This window comes from Dunckerocampus dactyliophorus, chromosome 13, assembly GCF_027744805.1.
Source record: "Dunckerocampus dactyliophorus isolate RoL2022-P2 chromosome 13, RoL_Ddac_1.1, whole genome shotgun sequence".
Classification (NCBI taxonomy): Eukaryota; Metazoa; Chordata; class Actinopteri; order Syngnathiformes; family Syngnathidae; genus Dunckerocampus; species Dunckerocampus dactyliophorus.
This window is the reverse complement of record NC_072831.1, coordinates 23,795,203-23,815,279: the sequence shown is the minus strand read 5'-3', so window position 1 is coordinate 23,815,279 and position 20,077 is coordinate 23,795,203. Positions and strand designations below refer to the sequence as shown.

The 20,077-nt window shown below is 40.0% G+C and overlaps 2 protein-coding genes across 4 annotated transcripts in view; both read left to right on the top strand.

Annotated features, from left to right (window-relative positions):
* Positions 1-2,017, top strand: part of rcan3 (regulator of calcineurin 3) — a 45,172-nt gene extending 43,155 nt beyond the window's left edge. For all 3 annotated transcript variants that reach the window (XM_054796435.1, XM_054796436.1, XM_054796437.1), the window contains one exon: positions 1,202-2,017. In XM_054796435.1, coding sequence (XP_054652410.1) covers positions 1,202-1,356 — 155 coding nt within the window. In that variant the 3' untranslated portion in view covers positions 1,357-2,017. The remainder of the gene's footprint in view (positions 1-1,201) is intronic.
* Positions 2,018-7,211: 5,194 nt separating this feature from the next.
* Positions 7,212-20,043, top strand: ncmap (non-compact myelin associated protein). Its single transcript, XM_054796800.1, has 4 exons — positions 7,212-7,482; positions 18,444-18,541; positions 18,699-18,783; positions 19,332-20,043. The coding sequence occupies exons 2-4, from the start codon at positions 18,457-18,459 to the stop codon at positions 19,600-19,602; spliced, it is 441 nt and encodes a 146-aa protein (XP_054652775.1). The 5' UTR covers positions 7,212-7,482; positions 18,444-18,456; the 3' UTR covers positions 19,603-20,043.
* Positions 20,044-20,077: the final 34 nt, after the last annotated feature.

Genomic DNA, 20,077 nt, shown 5'->3' with positions numbered 1-20,077 from the left:
GATGATGCATTCAAGGACGGTCGAACAAAGTGGGAACGGTCGGCGCTTGCAACAAACAACAAACATGCAAAAAGTGCGGGATTTGTAACTGTGTACACTTACATAAAATGTGATGTAGTTATTTACTCATTTAATATTTACATTTTGGCCGCACTGTGGCCGAGTGGTTAGCATGTTGGCCACACAGTCAGGACATCAGGAAGTTCGAGTCTACGCTTGGGCATCTCAGGGTGGAGTTTGCATGTTCTCCTCGTGCTTGTGTGCGTTTTGTCCGGGTACTCCGGTTTCCTCCCACATTCCAAAAACATGCATGTTAGGTTAATTGGAGACTCTAAATTGTCCATAGGTATGAATGTGAATGGTTGTTTGTCTATATGTGCCCTGTGATTGGCCGGTGACCAGCCCCCGCCTCTCGCCCGAAGTCAGCTGGGATAGGCTCCAGCATACCTCCTCGACCCTAGTAAGGATAAGCGGCATAGAGAATGGATGGATGGATGGAAAAACACAACACACTTTTCAATGTTCCACTTCCTGTTTCCATCAGTTCCATTTATGGTTCTATGGTTAGCATCATACTTTTCCTCTTTGTCATCACTGGCACCCTTTTGTGGGTGGCATTACAAAAAATACATAAAAAGTCAAAGGCAAAGTAAAGTTTATTTTGGAGAAGCGTACTGTTCTATTTCCTGTTTCCATATGTTCTGTTTTGGGTTCTATGGTTATCAACACACATTTCTTCATCGCCATCATTGATACTATATTATATTGATTATATTGCTATTGATTCTGGAGGCAAAAACATTACGCTCAGTGTTCCGTTTCCTGTTTCCTTACGTTCAATTTATGGTTCTATGGTTAGCGTCGCACTTTTCCTCTTTGCTATCACTACACAAAGAAATCCACAAAAAAGTGAATTCTTTAGATGCACAATGTTCTATTTCCTGTCTCCATACATTCTATTTTGGGTTCTATGGTTATCAACACACTTCTATGTCATCACTACCACTGTGGTGGCATTACACCCCCCCAAATCAAACTTTTACACTATCACTGTTCCATTTCCCTTTTCATAAGTTACATTTAAGGTTCTATGGTTATCATAACACTTTTCCTGCATTTATTTGTTGACTTTTTGGTTCCTTTGTGTCCTGGTAAAGAATTGGCTGATGCATTATGCTCATCTACTGTGTCACGATGACAGGTGAGAAGTACGAGCTTCACGCCGGCACAGAGTCAACTCCGAGCGTGGTGGTTCACGTGTGCGAGAGCGAGACGGAGGACGAGGAGGCGGGGCGGCCGAAGCAGGAAATCGTGCAGACCAGACGCCCAGACGGCCCCCCGAAGGTCTTCAACTAGAGACGGCCCTTGATACACACACACACAGTGACCCACACTCTTTTTGGCTGCCTCTATGATCTGCAACACATCTCTCTCTCTCTTTATCTCTTTCTCTCTCTCTCTCTCTCTCTTTCTCTCTTTCTCTCGTCTTTGCACTCACAGAGAGCGACGCCCCTCATTTCAGCCTAAAAAAAAACAAACATTGTTCCAGATGAGGCGTTTTTTTGCCGAATGAGGCGGCTTGGAAGGGAATGGATGAGAATCTCTCTCACACGCACGCACGCACGCACATGCACACACGCACACAGTCATCACATTCCTGTGAGTGGTGGGTGTTGGAGTGACTCCGCCCCCCTTACTGACCCACCCACTCCGTGGGAGTGATGGTCAACAACAGAGGGCGCCATGGTGTTCACATGTACGCTCGCTAGTGCTAGCTCGCTAACCGGTTAGCTCACACCTCATTGCGAATGGTGTTTTATGCACAATGTGTGTGGTTTTTGTTTGGGTTTTTTTCCCACTCATGCTCATATCAGGTCTTTGCATGTATATACAGTACACACACTACTGCGTGATACAATACTAACAGAATATACTACACTGCACGGAGCGCCGTATGTAACTAACAAGTTAGACTTTTCTCCATTTTTTACCTTTTTCTTTTTTTTTTTTTGCTAAACTACTAGATGTGTGTTCTTATTGTGCATTTGATACACTTTTTGCATGCTTATTTCTGAGCTGAGGTGTGTTTTTTTTCTATTTGTTTTTTTGGGAAATGCATGCCGACTCGGCAAAAAGCACATTTGCCTCCCTGAGGAGTTGTTCACCCCCCCATAATTTGAATGTTACGCCACCTTCAGTGTTGATAGTCAGCTTTCGTTCTGACGGCTGCTCCTTTTTTTCCAGCCCCCCGCCCCCCACTAAATGTCTCGCTTGTAAATATGATATCGTCTTTTGTCCGTTTTTGTAGTCCTCGCTGGGGGAAAAGGGAAACTTAAAAGATGCCTGATGAGATGTCAACCAAAGCATTCTCACGTATTTCCGGAACAGTTTTACCAACAACACTGGAGGATACCACTTTGCTCAGCTTCACCTTTTTGTTTAGTAAAGACACTACAACCAATCCAGAATATGCTAAACTGTTTGTTAGTGTTTTTAAACCATGTTTTGATGCAAGCCGCGTTTCATTTTATTTTTAGAATACGCGACGGGCCACAGAAACCCCAGCTGTGGGCCGCATATGGCCCTCGCTGCCGCACTTTGGACACCCCTGCTTGAACGAACTTTCCAATAGACGCTTTTCACGCTAACGTCAACACCACTCCGCTTTATGTATTTGTTAATGTTATATAATACCTAAAACTAATAAGTAACAAAAGGTAAAAGTGAGATGAATCATGTGTTAGTAGCTGCAGCAGGAAAACACACCAGCTGAGATGCTAACATGCTAACAGAAGAGAACGTTAGCCAGCTTGCTAGCCATGCAAAGAGCTAACATGATGAGTTTAGTTTTTGTTTTGGGTTTGGTTGTCTTTGTTGACGCTATACTTAATTTGGCCACTGGGGTCAGTATGGTGGGGCTCTGTAAGTGCAGCGTGACGGGAGTTTTATGGGTTTCTTTTTTACCTGCTCACATAGCTACTAGCTTCCACTGTACGTCCACACTCACCATTCACGCAACCTGACGCCATATACCGCCATTGTAGACATAGGATTCATTCAACCACTTCGTGGAGTAATTTAAGTTTAAGTCTGGACGAGTTGGGATGGCGTCATGAAGTGGATCCCCCGCACCCCGAAGCTACTAAAATGGTAGGACTTGATAGTTGCTACAGAGCTGTTATCTATTCCCATGGGTAATGTTTGCACGCTTTGAAACAAAAAAAAAAAAGCCCACGATGCTACCCTAAATAAGCAGCATCAAAGATTTCATCTGAAACGTTTACTACTCCCACAGTATGTAGCCAAAAGTGATAAAACTGAAGGGTTTCTTCACAGTTGCTTGCTTTATTTTAATTCAGGGTGTCTTTTTGGTACATTTCTTTGAATAACCGTCGCTCATAACGTAATATATTTTTGTAGCTACTCGTTGAGGTTTCAATAAATCCATTTAAATAAACAACTGATATCATGTATTCTTTACTTTTAGTAATCCATTTTACACAATGCACATCATTTGGTAATAAATAAATTTAAGACAACAAAACAAACACCTGGGAGCCAAAAGAACCGGCTGTCTAAAAAGAGCCGGAATGTCCATCATTACCACTTAACGTCTATTGATTAAAAGTAGCGACATGCCTGTCACCATGGACCGGAAAAACAGTTTTTGTTTGGTTGTTTGGCACCACCTGGTGGTGTGCATGTAAAAAACGCCTTATATACAGGTCAATCCAGTACAGTCCATCTAAAATCAAACGCGATTAATCTAATTTGACCTTTAGTTCTGATTATTCATCAGTCTAGTTGTCTTATTGCATTACTATTGCAGGGGTGGGCAACGTGCGGCCCATGGGCAGAATCTTCGTTTTATGTGGCCAGAAGAAGTATCGGAAAAACATTTATCGTGGGTTAAATGCTCATAATATATAACGAACTATTGATTTGATTGCTATGATATTTTTTTTTGTAAATTTAGTATGGCTGTCTGAGGATTTTATACAAAACAAAATGACCCCCAATAGGACTAATCATCCATATTGTATGAAAAGGGCCATTATTAAACACAAGATGCATGTGAGCACTTTAACTATTAATTGTGGCGGTTTCTTGTTTGTCTGTCTGACGTCCTGTTATTCCTTTTTTTCCCGATTTTGTTCATTTTGCATAACAAACTCGACATTGCTTTTCATCATCTCATCGTGATTAGCGAAGTGGAACCGTTTGTATCGGCGCCACATTCAAGATGTACAGTACATGAATACAAAACAGGAAGTAGGTTGGCGGGGAAACCTCTTAAAGGGCCAGCACGGTGACTTTTTGTATATTTTTGTACATAATATGCCAAGTTTTTATGTTGCTGAGACCCAGTCCCAGTAGTGTGTGGCTTCTCGTGTTGTCATGGAGATGGAAATCATTTCTGCGCCTACTTAACAACAACAAAAAAGATGCTGTTTGTCACTGTATGTTTTGGTTTCATATTTTGTTTGTGACTACTATGTATTGTATTGTAGGAAATACAGAAAACAAAAGTAGCAAAACAAGCAATAATTTACAGTTCTATTATACCCGGTATGTGTGTTTTCATGTTCTGTACTTCTTTCTAAGAGATCTCTGTCTCTATCTTACAGTATCTGCTTCTATTTGTGTAGTATGATAGTCCTTTGTTTCACTTAGAGAAAAAAAAAACAACATAAAGACTTATTCTTAAAAGACATGTCTGGTGTCGTTCATTGTAGGCTGATTTCTGGACACAATACAACCACTATATATATATATATATATATATATATATATTTAGAAAGTCATAAGCAGTTTTTTTTATGTATCTACAAAAATATTCCATTTATTAATATCGTAATATTGGTAATCACTTTACCAATAAACCATGATAAACAAGGAACAACTCTATACTTACTATAAATTAATGTTATATCAATGCTTTTGTTCTATTAAATATTAGGGTATTTATTCATCATGTTTTTGTATCCTTGATCAAACATATTGCTGCAGTACTCCTGTTGCAGTCCTCCTCCTTCGAACTGAAGATTCATTTACAAGCTAGCAAGCAAGCAAGCTAGCAATGACACAGGAGACATGGCAGGCCGGCAGAAGGAGCTTGACTGACAATGGTCTACAGCCAATCAGGACGCAGAAGCAATGGGCACCGTTGCCAACTTTTCAGTAAGAAAAGTAGCTATTGGCTGTCCTAGAAGTCGCTAGATGATGTCATCGTCTAATTTGCATATGATGCTGTAAAATGCTGTAGAAAAAAAGCACAACCTAATAGGAGAGACAAAAAAAAGTGAGTAAAAACACCTTAATCACGTTTACAACTTCTCAATGATACTCTTTAATCCCTTCCTAATTATTTATTTTTTAAGCGTCTGTGTGTATGTACAGTGAGAGCTAATTTAACCGACGTCAAATTCCTTGTTTGTGTAAGCATACGTGGCGGATAAAGCTGAGTCTGATTCTGATCAACATGACTCAGTGGTTCGTGAGTAGCACACTCTTCTGGTGACTACATGGAATAGCAATTCATTTGCCCTTTCGACGACTAGACAGCCACATCATGGCTTGTGACTGCCTTTGGGCGGGGTGGACCTGTCAATAGCACCAGCCGCTGCTCAGTGAGAACACAAACACACAGCATTTCATTATATCTTATATCATATTTGGTGTAAATTGAGCCAAGAAAAGCAGCGTTAGCATACAGGGGTTAGCATACTTCATACAGGGGTGTAGCATCACTGATACTGGTACTTTTCACTTAAAATGTTTCCTTACATGGTTTTGTGCTTTCTGCCTTCATTATGTTGATGACAATAACTAGAATAAAACACAGGATAAACATTTCAGGCGAACAAAAAAGTTATTTGCATCAAGAGACGTATTCTTGATCGATGTAAGAATGTTTATTACAACAAAATAAGAGTGACAATATCACCAAAATAATAAAATGATTCCCTTTTATGGCATACAATGATATTTTTATTATTTGTTGTAGATAGTCCAACAAAAACACGAATATTTGTAAAAAAAAACATAGAAGACAACTGAAAAATAACAATAACATCACGTGGGTATCTATCTGATACAGGACTACCCTGGCATTGATAATAGCAATGTTTTTTTTTAATCGATCCTGTTTAGAAGATGCTCCAGAGCTGCAGAATGTCTCCCCCTGCCGACCAACGGACAGAATGCACTTACGTCCAACCTACAGATAACAGTGTTTGTGCGAGAAACCTAACCTCCACTTTTTAGGATGTGCTCTGAGGTAAGTACGCAGGTGGGAACACCTGGGAATGCTGCCAGGCTGCAAGCAGCGACTGTTGAAGGCTCGAGTGGAGCAGAACAATGTGTCTCTGCTAGTTCAGTTACACTTTCTCACAAAGCTACACTACCTGGCTTTGTGGTCACGGGCACTACCTCGCCCCCGGATGGTAACTGGAGAGCCCCTTGACTTGTTGGCACAGTTCTGAGGCAAGACCACAAGTGCAGGGTGTGTCGGCAATCGCGACAATACGACGACTAGCAGGACTGCAAACAACACATTCATTTGAATGTGAGCTAGTGTATCATAAATGGAGCTCGTAGACCCTAACACACCTTTGTCTTACACCCTTTGGTCAGGTGTTGTTAATTTTTAACAAACATGATAACTCTCCAAGGAAGCAAAGTCTGACCTCCCCCAAGGCCAAACAACAGTTTAGTAACAGCATGGCTACGTTGTATCATCCCTGCATTGCTTGGAAATGTACTCATTAATACAGGGAAACATGGGAATAGAAGTAGTCCATTCCAGGGTCAAACTGTGGCCGTCACATAATTATTTATTGGGTTATTTTTTGTTTTTAATATTCTATAAAAATAATACTGTTTTTTTTTAACTTCTCATTTTTGCATATTGTGTATATTATAGCAGAAAGTTTACATTTTAATGTCTGCCTGTCCGACTAATCAGGACAATGTCAGCCCAAATAGCAAGGGGACGTGAAATCACGCTGTGTTTGAAGCAGGTACGTTCTCGTGGTGGTGATGCCTCCACTGCCATGATGACAGCACACAAACACGGTGGCTTTTTAATCCGGCGCCACGGACGGCACGCCTCGGGGGCCCTGGCGGGAGGACCTGAAAAACCAGCTGCCTGACATCATTACTCTCTTGAGTGAGCACGGAACCCTTCCTTCCTTCCCTCTCTTCCTCACTCCTCTCGCCTCCTCCACGTCCTCAACACTCCCACAGAGGCTTCACAAACAAACAGAGTGGCATCTCCCTGCTTCTTTTAACGCTCTTTTCTTACAGGAGACAGGCGGGGAAGTCCGTCTGCAGGAACAGCACCTGCTGTAGGACAGCACAAGGTGGACTATGCCCCCCTCGGACAAGTGAGAGAGGGAGGTGGGGGGTAGCAGAGGGGGAGACCCTTCTTCATCATCCCATCTGGAGAAAGCTTGGGCTGGAATCAGTGGCGCTTCAGCGGTGAGTCTCATGCTTCTTACTGTTTCTTATTGTGCTTTATGTGAGTGTGTGCATGTGGCCGTAACGGCAGGTGATGCTGGGACGAGAAGAAAATAGCTAACATTCCTCAGAGCTTAAGGAAAGACACTTTAGGAGGATTATATTTCGCTATCCAGGCTGTTATGTCTTTATCATGGACCAGCTGCCGACACATTGTAGGAACTACTAATAATCAGACGGCGTTCCCTGCAGTGAAGGCTAAATGACGACATGTGCAGCAGTATAGAATGTTACGTGAGCTGCAAATTAGGGGTTTGCGTGTCTCCTGCCTGTTAATCACCTTAAAGAGAAAAGAATAAAACTATTACAGTCCATTTGGTCACATTTGAAAGCAATTGCAGTATTTCTGTGTTAAAGTACACTTCAATTAATACAGTCAAGCCTCCGTTTTTGAACTCCCCAGTTTTAGCCAAAATTTTTTGCCAAATCAAACTGCAACTGTCTCTCGCAATGTTACGGTTAATTGATCCAGACTCGACTGCGATAAGTACATTTCCGCAAAGTAGGATTCCATATTAATAAATGGAAAATTTTCACAATTATGGCATCGGAAACCTGTTTACGATCTTCTAAATAAGAATTTTTGAATGGTAAGTTTAGTTTCAAAGCCCTGGCAGATGGCTCTCTCGACAAGACCAAAATTATTTGGATCTACTTTGGCTGTGAGTTGAGTTGTCACGGAGTACGTCGACTCTCAAATGCCAGAGAGAAGCTACTGGAGCACTGCATGTCATTTTTTAATTGTCATTTGTACAGTGCTACCTTGGCATGTGAGTAACGAGAGTTTTTTAGATGCGAGCCGTCTCTCGGATGATTTTTTGCTTTGAACTGCAAGCTAAAATTGGGGTTACAAGCTGCTGGTTACCGGCAGGCATAGCCGAGGACAGCTATTTGGGGGCTTGTGTCAATGTGTCAAAGGCGGAAGGAAGGCTGTGTGACCAAGCGCACACACAGCGACCATTGAGATGGCAGTAAAGGCTGCGAGGGAATTTATTAGCGTTATCATTATTATTTATTTGCGATTTATTAGCGTTTGGGTTTGAACTGCTGTGTTTGTCAAAGTTGACGGGCTAAAAGTTGCATGTTGAAAGACCCGCGGTGTCATACTTCCACGTCGTTGAAGTCGCCAGACGAAGAAAAGTGTGATAACGTGTGTGTAAAAGAGTGTTTGTGTGTGTGTATGTCTCTGTAAAAGAGTGTTTGGAAGTGAAGTATAATCTGTAGCTTCTCCACTACAGAATATGGCCACAGTCCTAGTTCTGTAAACTGCTGACTGTTCTTCAGAAAACCTTTATTTGTAATTTTAGTCTTTCAGTCACGTTATATTTTGTGAGATCATTTGTTTGAAGAGAATGATATTTGACTGACGGACAGTTTACCTTACCAATGTCTATTTGCTGTACATTGTGTTATTTTTTATACATTGAGGTCCATTTTGTGTTGAGCTATTTAAAAAAAAAAAAAAGAATTTTTAAGACACAAAAATTCGCATAAAGCAAACATATGCTCCGGTTTCATCTTGATGGGTACATTAAAAACTTTCAAAGGTACATTTATTATTGATTAAAAAAACTTCCTTCTATCTGCGATTAATTGTGATTAATTACCAGTGACTATGGACCAAATGTGATTAATCACGATTAAATATTTTAATATAATTGTATTTTATTTTATAATCATTTTATTTCAATTGACAGCCCTCGTTTTAACGTTATTAGAGGCATACAGCACTCGACAACATTGTGAGCATACGATTCAACAATGAAGCTAACAAAAACGACAAGAAAAAGAATAGCAATAGTCATTTTACAAAAAAATATTAGAATAAAGTAAATAAAATATAGAAAATTGCAACATTACAACAACAAAAATTTTACAAGCATAATACTATGAGGAAAAAATGTCTTTTTCCCAGCAATGCTTGGAATATTAGTAGCTTGTTATGAAAAAATGACAAAAGACAGTTAAAATATTTGTAAAATTGAAAATCAACATCACCAGTGGAAAAAACAGCAGCGGAGAAAAAGTAAGAATACACTTTAATACACTATAACAGGTGCAGGCTGTTTTTTCTTTAAATATACGTAACATATATATATATCTACATGGGTTGAATTACAAAATATAAAATACCAAAGTGGCCCCCGTATCCTTTGATTTTACCATACGCGGCCCACGCTGGGAAAAGTTTGGACGCCCAGGGGTGAGTTAACAAAATTGGCCTGGGGGGAAGACTATATATGTGATACATGCACACTCTGTTACGCTTATAATTCTGACATTCCACCTGGAATTCTAGTGTCATACAACCTGCTATATGTACTGTATGTGCTCGTGTCCCTTTTTTCAGGAGCACTTTGAATATCAGACCACATCAAATAACAATTGAATTTTACACATGATTTTTTTTTTACTGAATGAGACACCTGGTATGTACATGAATAAAGGATGTGATATACAATGTGAACTCTGAACGCATATTTAATAGTATGTGAACCTCCTTCCTTTTTTTACTCCCCAGACAGTGCAGTGGGTAGGTGAGGTTGTGTGTCACATATTTTTGGACTTGTGTTTGGTGTAGGTGAGGTAGTTGTCTGGATCGCTGCGTGTGAAAAGCTGCTTAACCCATCAAAAGGTTGTCTCAGATTGACTGACCGACTAACTTGCATGTCATGTTGCCAGTCTGTATGTTTAAGGTTTAAATATTTTGGAAGCAACTAGCAGAGCTGGATTCACACGCTTGATGGGCCGCATGTGGCCCCCGGGCAGTTGTTTGCAAACCCCTGATCTAGAGTCTCAGGGACGCTGGCGCCTATCCCAGCTGACTTTGCGTGTAATGCAAACTACACCCTGGACTGGTTGCCAGTCAGTCACGGGTGATAGACACCGCTTGTAGAGGCTGCGCCTTCTTTCGGAGTAAGTGTTACCAAACAAAGCCAAAGAAAAAGCAAAACGTGAATGCTTTATGAGCTAAGGCCTCACAAGATTTGGTATAAACTTCAATGTTTGTTCAGAGCTGGAGCCTATCCCAGCTGGCTTTGAACGTAATGTAATGTAGACTCCACCCTCCAAACCAATTCCACGGTGGCTGCACTAAGGTCAGCCGTGTGAACCACTACATTAATGACACAATACATGTTTAATAAAAACGTATTGGAGCTCATTTTGTGCTACATTACGACGGAACAGACTGTAAAGAGCACTCAAAATACGGACATGATCGTATCAAACAGTGTAATGCAGCTCTCGTATCATTCAATTGTGCAGGAGCACCTAATAAAATGACAGAGGAGTGTGTATTAAAGGTGAATGATTAGCTTCTATCCAGGTTATAAATTCTTTTGATGCACAATAAATTACAAGACATCAGGTGAAAAGTTGAGGTGGACTCACATACTGTACACGTTAGCAATTAAACAACATTATTAGATACTATTGCAGGTAGCATAGCATTGCGATACACGGAAAACATGCTGCGGTCTTATAAATGATTAACTTCATACTGTATGTCAGTGGGTCCTTTAAAGTACTTTCACCTCGAGTCAAAACTACTTTGTAACATAGCTTGTTGTTATTTCTGTTATGTATATATTTTGGTGTATTTTTATATTCATTTTACTTCATGTTGTTTGGCATTTGGTCGATAGTTTGAACGTACGTTGGTAGCATTTCATATGAAAAATACCCCGTTGTCACTATTAGAACACTGACATTTTGTTTTAAGGTACTAAATGTAAACAAATTATGATAATAAATACGTATAATCATGAACAGATAATAACAATAACATGAATAATAATTAATAAATGATACAATAATAAAAATAATACACTCTAATCCCCTCAGTAGTCCCTTCCACACAGCCTCTAAATCCCGGCTTATTTTCCTAGTCGCTGTTCTGTATAAACAGCACCGACACACATTGAGGGGACCAAGTTGAAAGTATCAATATTAGGAGTATCAGAGCTGTGGACCAGGGTGTGAAGAGGCTGAAGTCTCCCACACTCTTCTGTTGAAAGTGTGACAATTATTCTTATTATCTGACCACGGGAATGTAGTGTCTGTTTGTGCAAATGTGCACGGTTGAAGGAAAATCTCATTCAGCATTGCTGGATTCTGTGTAAAAGGCACAGGCCAATAAATACCAGCTCCACTGGTACAACCATGCTTCCATTTTGCTGAGTCTTAGTGTGAAAGGTAAAAGACGTCTTTTCTCCACATCGCGCATTCTGTATGACAGAAATGGAATGGTGGGATGAAGTTGATGCAGCAAAAAAGGGAAAAAAGAGCAAAGACCCAAGTTCATACTCATAACACACTTTTTCACCCATATTACAAAGGCGAGATGCACTTTTTTTCTTGACATACAGTACAGGTATAAATTCTTAGCATATTGCTTTACAAAATATCAAAGTGGGCCTTACATCCTTTCATTTTTTACCACGTGGCCTTCAGTGGAAACCTTTTGGACACCCTTGGCTTAGAATCACTGACACATTACACACTGTGTTGTTTTTAAATGTCTGGGTCAATTGGATGGTTCTGTTCCTGTTCCTGTTCTGCTTTGACTCCATCCTAGTTGCAGGCCATTAAGTGCCGTGTTTGCTCAGGGTGGGAGGATGTGCAGCTGATGATTTGTGGAACGACATACAGATTATTGTCACAGGGATGAGAAACAGACTTGACGAGGAAGCGCAAACTGATGGCCTGATTTGTTAGCCTCATGTTAACGTGTATGCAAATACAATCTACTGATCTATCAAACAAAGTGACATCCTCTGGAGGTCAAATACACTCTGTTTTGTGACGCTCTCTTAACTTTAATGAGGAGGGGTTATAAACCTCACACCTTTTTTTTTTTTTTTTTTACATCATCTGTTGTATAAGTATCAAATAAAGTCAAACACTCAAGTAATGTGAAACATAACACACAAACAGCACAAATATACATGAGTCACAGAAGATCCATACAAGTCCTATGTACTGGCAAGCACGACCTGAGCAAAATCTTCAGACCAGTTGAAAAATTGCTAGAATTAGCATTTTGCACATTTGGATCTGAATGAGGTTTTAAGTAGAGCTACAATATGCAAAAGCAAGAAGGGGGAGTGAGACAAAAAACATTTGGAACTTGTAATTTAACTAAAACTACAAAAAACTGAAATAGGTTGGATCAAAAGTTTAAGACCGCAGGCTATAAAAGCCAAAATCTGCTAAAAAAATGTTCATTTTGTGTCACACTGTCATGCCCTCCTGATGGCTAAAGCTGAGAAGCTTTCTCTTTTTGAGCGCGGTCGGATTGTCGAGCTGCATTAGCAAGGCCTCTCGCAGCGTGCCATTGCTGCCTGCCCAAAATTCCTAAGTGCGCCACAGCATATAGGATAGCATCCTCATGAGGTCACCATTTTGACCTCATTAAGCTGGTAAAGTCTGACAAAGACAGGTCGCCTTATATTCGGGGTGACTTCTTCCCAAGCTTTGCTTCCTGTCACTCACACACACACACACAAGTGACCTGGAGGGATGGGATACAGAGACGAGCTGGGAATAAAGAGCCTCAAAGGTTGTTATGCAAGTTAGCAAACAGAGAAGTGATGACGCAAAGATCATTTAAGATGATCAGTCACGACTGTCAAGCAGGTAAGAAATATGATTTTAAAAATACCGGTTTTGACAGCATGATTTTAAAACATTCATTTTCTCTGAAAAGACATTTTTCCAAAAATGTGTCTTTAAAAAAAAGAGGAGTGGTCTTATATTCAGTATCGTCTTATACAATGTACCGTGTTTTCCGGACTGTGTTGCACTTTTTTTCAGAAACTGGCTGGTCCTGCGACTCATAGTCAAGTACGACTTATGTATCAAAATACATACGGTCGTCCCTTTTTTGTCACAGTTTATTGGTTCCAGACTAGACCGCGATAAGTGAATTTCCGCGAAGTAGGATTCATCATTGATAAATGGAATATTTTTGTAGTTAGAGCATAGAAAACCTGTTTACAACTTTCTAAATACAATTTTTACCTATTAGAGTCTTGTAGACATGAAATAACACCCCTATAGTCACATTTGCACTCCTATTATTCTTGGATTATACCACATTACTCAACTGTGATGCACAGGCTATGGCATCACTGCAGGGACACAAGGAATGGCCGCCGCTTTAAACGTAGCATGCTACTGAGCTAACTAGTTAGCCTCCAATTTGTTTATTCTAATCTTCAGAAAGGGTTTCACATAGAGTGGGGAAGAAGGACAAAGTAAGAAGCAATAAACTGACCACTTCCACACGGAATGGGAGGAGAACTTTTTTTCACTTTTTCATGCAGTGTTAGGTAATGTAATGGAATGTCATGTCTCATCAGTGTAACATTACTGACACCTAGTGGCCGGATTACTACCTATAACTTGTCTTTCAATGTTTTTTGAGTAATAATAGGCTATAGTCAACCACGAAACAGCAATCATTTATTAATTCATTAATTTTCGGAAAACCGTGAGGGAGGGACGACTGTACACAGTAATCCCTTGCCAGTTTGCGCTTCGAATTTTGCGGCTTCACTTTATCACGGTTTTTCAAAAATGTATGAATGAATAAATCATGCAAATAATATGCATTTTTGAATATATTTTACTTTTTTTGCCTAAATTAAGCATTTTCAATCATAAAAATGGCTAAATGAACTAAAATACAAATGTAAGGCATTCAGAAGATGCATTCAAAGATGTTGTGATGATAAGTAGTATTCTGCACTGGTGACTCGGTGTCAGTAATGTTACTGTAATGTTCGGTGAGACACACTAGCAAAATAATGCCTAATAAAAACACGGGCAGCAGCTGCGGCTGCAACCCGCTCTGCTCTCCCAGCACCGAAACACATTTATAGCAAGACACACAAGCACAAGTCTTATTTAAGTCGTAAATGGCTTATTTTCTCTTATCATGTCTACTATAAATCGGTAACAGAGGGCTCTAATAATGTTTTAAACATATTTAGAAGGTCGGAAACAGGTTTTTTATGCTTATCTACAAAAATATTCAATTTGTAAATATAGAATCCTACTTCGTGGGAATTTACTTTTCAAGGTCAGGTCTTGAAGCAGTTCACGAGGTATTACGTATATAATTGAACATGTTTTTAAATGTTAATTCATGTGTCATGAACCAAGGAATGAACATTACCATCGACAGCCTCAAGACGGCGCTCTAGACTCCAGGGATGAGATAGGGAGTTTGGTGAACTTGCTTGCCGGTAACTTGCTTGTTGGACTCGCTGGCTTGTTATGTTAATTTAGCCTCCTCTTCTTTCAGCTAACTTGCCATTCCAGGTGAAATGTCTGTTCTTGGTCTTGAATTTTGTGAAATATTTTTTGAAATAAGCAACTTATTGTCGAGTATGACTTCTATATGTTTTTTTTTCCCTCTTCATGATGGAAGGAAGCAGAGATTTTAAGAGAGGTTCATCCGTCAAAACATCCTACGATCAAACAGGCACTTATCAGAAGCTGTCACCCTTGCAAACAGCATGCATGATATATGTCAGCGCTAATGTGCACTGCTAATATTATGTCAACATTGGGAGAGATTGTTGTGCTGTATTTGCTCTGGAGCCGGAAGTGGGATAAGGCGGTCGAGATCATAGCAGGAATAATCGCAAAAGCAGACAAAAGCGTTATGTAGTTCTGCACGTACCCTGATCTTGCTATATGATGATGTCATGTTTTTTTGTTGTTTGCTCGTTGACCCGCAGCTCTTGCAGTGAGTTCTTTAAGAGAAACCTCATGTGAAAGCTCTTTTATGGTAAATCTTTGAGTAGGAATGCATGGCGTGGCCACATGTCAGCACATCCAATATGTGTGGAAGAAAAAAAAATGTATGCAACAAGAGGATGTTTGAGTGTGCAGGTGTGCTTCTGCTCGCTCCAACTTTTTAATTTCTCATGAATGGCTGACTGTAGCGTGCCCTTTCATATTGGGAGTTTTTCCGTCGCTATGAGGAAAACTACAATGCTCTCTTTTGCACTCTAATTATACTTCTATCCATCCATCTTCTATGCAGTTTATCCTCACTAGGGTCACGGGTATACTGGAGCCTATCCCAGCTGACTTCGGGCAAGAGGAGCCAAAGAAAACCCACGCACGCACGGGGAGAACATGCAAACTCAACACAGAGATGCCCAACTTCCCGATGTCCTGACTGTGTGGCCTACATGCTAACCACTAGGCTACCGTGCGGCCCTAATTATACTTATTTATTTCAATCTAATTTGTTATTTTTTTTATTTTTTCAAAGTACAATAATTTATTTTCACAAAATAATTCAATATTTAGTTTTATTATAGAATATTTTGTATTTTATTTAAAAAAAAAAAGGGCCGCACGGTTGCTGAGTGGTTAGCATGTTGGCCACACAGTCAGGAGATTGGGAAGACCCCGGGTTTGAATCTCCGCTTGGGCATCTCTGTGTGGAGTTTGCATGTTCTCCCGTGCATGCGTGGGTTTTTTCCGGGTACTCCGGTTTCCTCCCACATTCCAAAAACATGCATGTTAGGTTAATTGGAGACTCTAAATTGTCCATAGGAATGAATGTGAGTGTGAATGGTTGCTTGTCTATATGTATATAGAATGTATATGTATATGTGTCTATATGTGCCCTGCGATTGGCTGGGGTGTACCCCACCTCTCGCCCGAAGTCAGCTGGGATAGGCTCCAGCATACCCCCTGCAACCCTAATTAGGATAAGCGGCATACAAAATTGATGGATGGATATTTAAAAAAAAATTATGGTCATGTCACACTGCTCTATATTAAATATAAGTAAAAAAACCTCCTCTAAAGAAATGAAAAACAGCGCCATCTGCTGCATCTGGTGAGCAACAGTACTGGCAAATACATATTGACTTATTATTATTGCATTATATATCTTTTATTGTATACATATTTTATAAAATAATATGTCAAAAGTTGTAATAACACATACATATTTAAAGCATGTATGTTAGTTGAATTAGTTGTCTCAATAAGCTCTTCTTTTTTTTCGGCCATTTTGAATTGTAACCGTGTGATGTTCCTTCATGTCACTTGGTAAGCATGTTGGAAACACACAAACCCATAAACCCATGACCATGGCCACAGTGAACTGCAGTTCATGGCAGTGACTTTAAATGAATATTTCATGCTGATATTTGATACTTAGTGTGTCCACATGTACTGTCACCAAAAAATACTGTAAATGCTCTAACTAGAAAGGCACATCTCAGCAGGATTTTCTACTAAATTGTACTGTACTGTATTGTATTGCTGAATTGTACAAAAAGTTCTAATGGTGTTTTATTAGGGCGCAAGCACAAAGACCCAGCATGTGCAAGTGTCCGATTGTACTTGTTGTGTTTCTTTATTATGATTATTCCTCTCCCTTTATGATTGCCGGTTTTGGGTACAAAACGTGGACAAAAATTTGCAGATGTGTCAGGGCTGGCAAACCAAATGATATTTACCCTCAGCTCCAAAACTCACAGGGAACCTGACCATATTCACTTTTGCTACATTTGCCCCAGTAACTTGCCACCAGTCTGACGGCTGGACTCGAAATGTGGTGGAGAATGTCTGTCATGACGGGATGAATAGAAGAGTTAGCATAGCCCATGTTCTAAACCTCACGGGAAGGCTATTTGGGTTAGATCCGGCCGCAGACCAGAGCTTGTATTCTGACGAACTCGCCCTACAGACTTTGACCAAATGAGCCCAAATCGGAGCCATGGATGCTAGACAGATGGCCAATGATAATTTGCAAACTGATTTGGGCTGTGGGATCCTGCTTTGATTACTAGATGAAAAAATGTAATTTTTAAAATATATTTTATATAATATTATTATGTGTGTATATATGAGGTGTGTCTGAAAAGTAACGGGACTGGGTGTGCTGTATGAGCGATACGCAAAAGAGGGATTAGCAAATTGCCACGGGGCCAGACGATCATGTCTACAGAGAGGTCCTGCAGCGTTTGCTTCGCTCACTTTGCAAGAAGAGACGAGAGTTGTGGCAGGACAACTTGCATCCTTCCAGCAGTGCATAGAAGGATGGAAAAGTGCATTAAACTTGAGGGGGATTACTTTGAAGGTGAAACCATGTCAACTGTTGTTTGGACTTGAAATAAATTGTTTGTGACACCAGTCCCGTTACTTTTCAGACAGACCTATGTGTATGATGTCACACAGTTACTGAGGCAGTTCATACTTTCCACCACACGATGGCACCGTTGGCCCAAAGATCGTATGCTGCAAAATATGTGCAGTTCATACTTTCTACCACTAGATGACACTGTTTTCACACTGTTATATACACACACTTAAAGTCCACCAAAAGATAGCGTCATTTAATACACGTCTCCGTATTCCAAACACAATGGTTAAACAAATACTCCTGAGAAATAGAAGTATATTGCATTTGAAAGGGTGTAAATGCATTTTTATGATGATATTTCATTATATTAGTGTTTAATTTGATCTCGACAAACTTTGGACAGTAATATCGTTTATGTGTGATGACGACGAGATCCCGGTATGACAACGTGTACGGTGGAAAGAAAACACGAGCACGAGCAGCTTAATACAATGTTCGGGAGACATATGAGGAACTACCCAGTGGACTTTACCGAAAAGTTGGGACAGATCAATCAACCTTTTTAATGTTGGGAAAAATACCTAACAATTATACAGTATATACAGTGTATGTATACTGTATGTAATGCATGTATGATATAACTCTGCAACCAGATAACCACATAATAGATTTTTTCAGCCCATACACTTCACTTCAGAAATATTATATGACATTATTATAAGTTGCATTTTATTTGTGATCAAATGCAAAGTGAATTGAATATGTCATTAAAAAAATGACAATAATATTGTCCGTGCAGGTTAGCGCTGAAGATGCAAACGTCAACCGCCTCACCAGAGAGCAACACAACATCGCCTTCCAACATCACCAAATCCAAAGAGCAGATTCTCATCCAGAGTAAGACCTCCTGTCCGTCCAAGTGTGATATTACTTTCAACATAAGATGCATTTCATTGTAAACGCGTTAGCTTGCGAGTGACACCATTGAGAAGTAGCAAAAAATAACAAAGGGGCCCCCAGTAATGAATATTTGTTTGCATTCTGTCCATCTCAGGTTCTGGGGCTATGATTGCTGTCATCGTAATTGGTATCATCATCATTCTCACCGTTGCAGTCTTTGTCCTAAAGACATACAACAAGTAAGGCTGCATTCCTTTTTCAAAGGCACATAGCAACAATAGCAAACACACGCACACACAAAAGATAAACCCGGGAAAACACACAGTCAATTACGGTGAAGCGTAGACACTTTCTGGTTGCTTTTGGACTCTCTATAATGTTCCAGCTTGCAAATACTGTTCTGAGTTTGCTCTTTTTTTTTTTTTTTCCACATTTCAACTTTCTTACTACTTGCATAATCTTAGTGAAACTTTTCCCCCAACCTAATTTCCCCCAAAATTACCACATTGTTTGCTTGTTTCTCATAATATTCAACGCTTTTTTCTTTAATATTTTCAACTCATAATATTACGTTATTCTCATAAAATTACGACTTTTTGTCATTAGATTACAACTTTTGTTTCTTAATATTTTGACTTTATTCTTGTAAAATTACTGATAGTATTTTTTTTCAACTTTTCCTGTTAAATTATACTTTTAGGATGTGCCGCGGGCACATATTTCCATTCATATATGATGAATGTACAGAAAACGTACTGTATATTCCATTTCTTTTGTCCGGGAACAGACGGACCCAGACATCCCGACTCCTGGGGTCCAGCGGGGGCTCCAAACCTCGTAAGAAGCTGTCCCAGTCCACAGCCCCCATCATGCCCATGGACACCATTGGCGTCAGCTCCGTGTCAGGCAGCCTCTCCTACTCAAACCCGAGACCAGCCTCAGAGACCAGCCTTCACTTGCCCAGAGCTCAGCTGCGCTCCGCAGGGGGCAACCACATAGGATTGTTCGGCAGCGGGTCCACGGTGGTCGCCATCCACGATACGTCTGGAAACACATAGCATCGGGTCCAAACAAAGACCCCTGACTGACTGATGCACTGCCTTTCTCGACTGAATGTGTCATTGTTAAAATGACGAGCAATGCAATGAAGAAAACACTCTCGACAATGTTGGTCTTAACTGGGTACATTTCTGTATTTAATAAGGTGTCACTTGTGTCCATCAGTAGAATGATCTGTAGATGAGAGACAAAAACAGTATGAAGTAGGATAGCTCAAGTGTTTACACTAGCACCTGGATGTTTTGTGACCCGCACACCTTCTTTCTTTGTTTGGAAATCTCTTCAAACTATTTTCCTGTATGAAAATCTCACTTGTTTTATAAAACATCCAGGTATAGAATGCCAACATTTTGCACTTTATTTTCATCGTTCCCTACATTTGTTTTGTTGTTATTCTCTTTAAATGTAATTAGATTTGAATAAAACAGGATGTTTTTTTACATGTGGCATGTTTTCATATTTTATCTGATTATT

Coding starts and splice junctions, on each gene's coding strand:
- ncmap (XM_054796800.1), top strand. CDS start 18,457: ATGCAAACGTCAACCGCCTCACCAGAGAGCAACACAACATCGCCTTCC. Junction 18,542..18,698: donor AGAGCAGATTCTCATCCAGA/GTAAGACCTCCT, acceptor TGTCCATCTCAG/GTTCTGGGGCTATGATTGCT. Junction 18,784..19,331: donor GTCCTAAAGACATACAACAA/GTAAGGCTGCAT, acceptor GTCCGGGAACAG/ACGGACCCAGACATCCCGAC.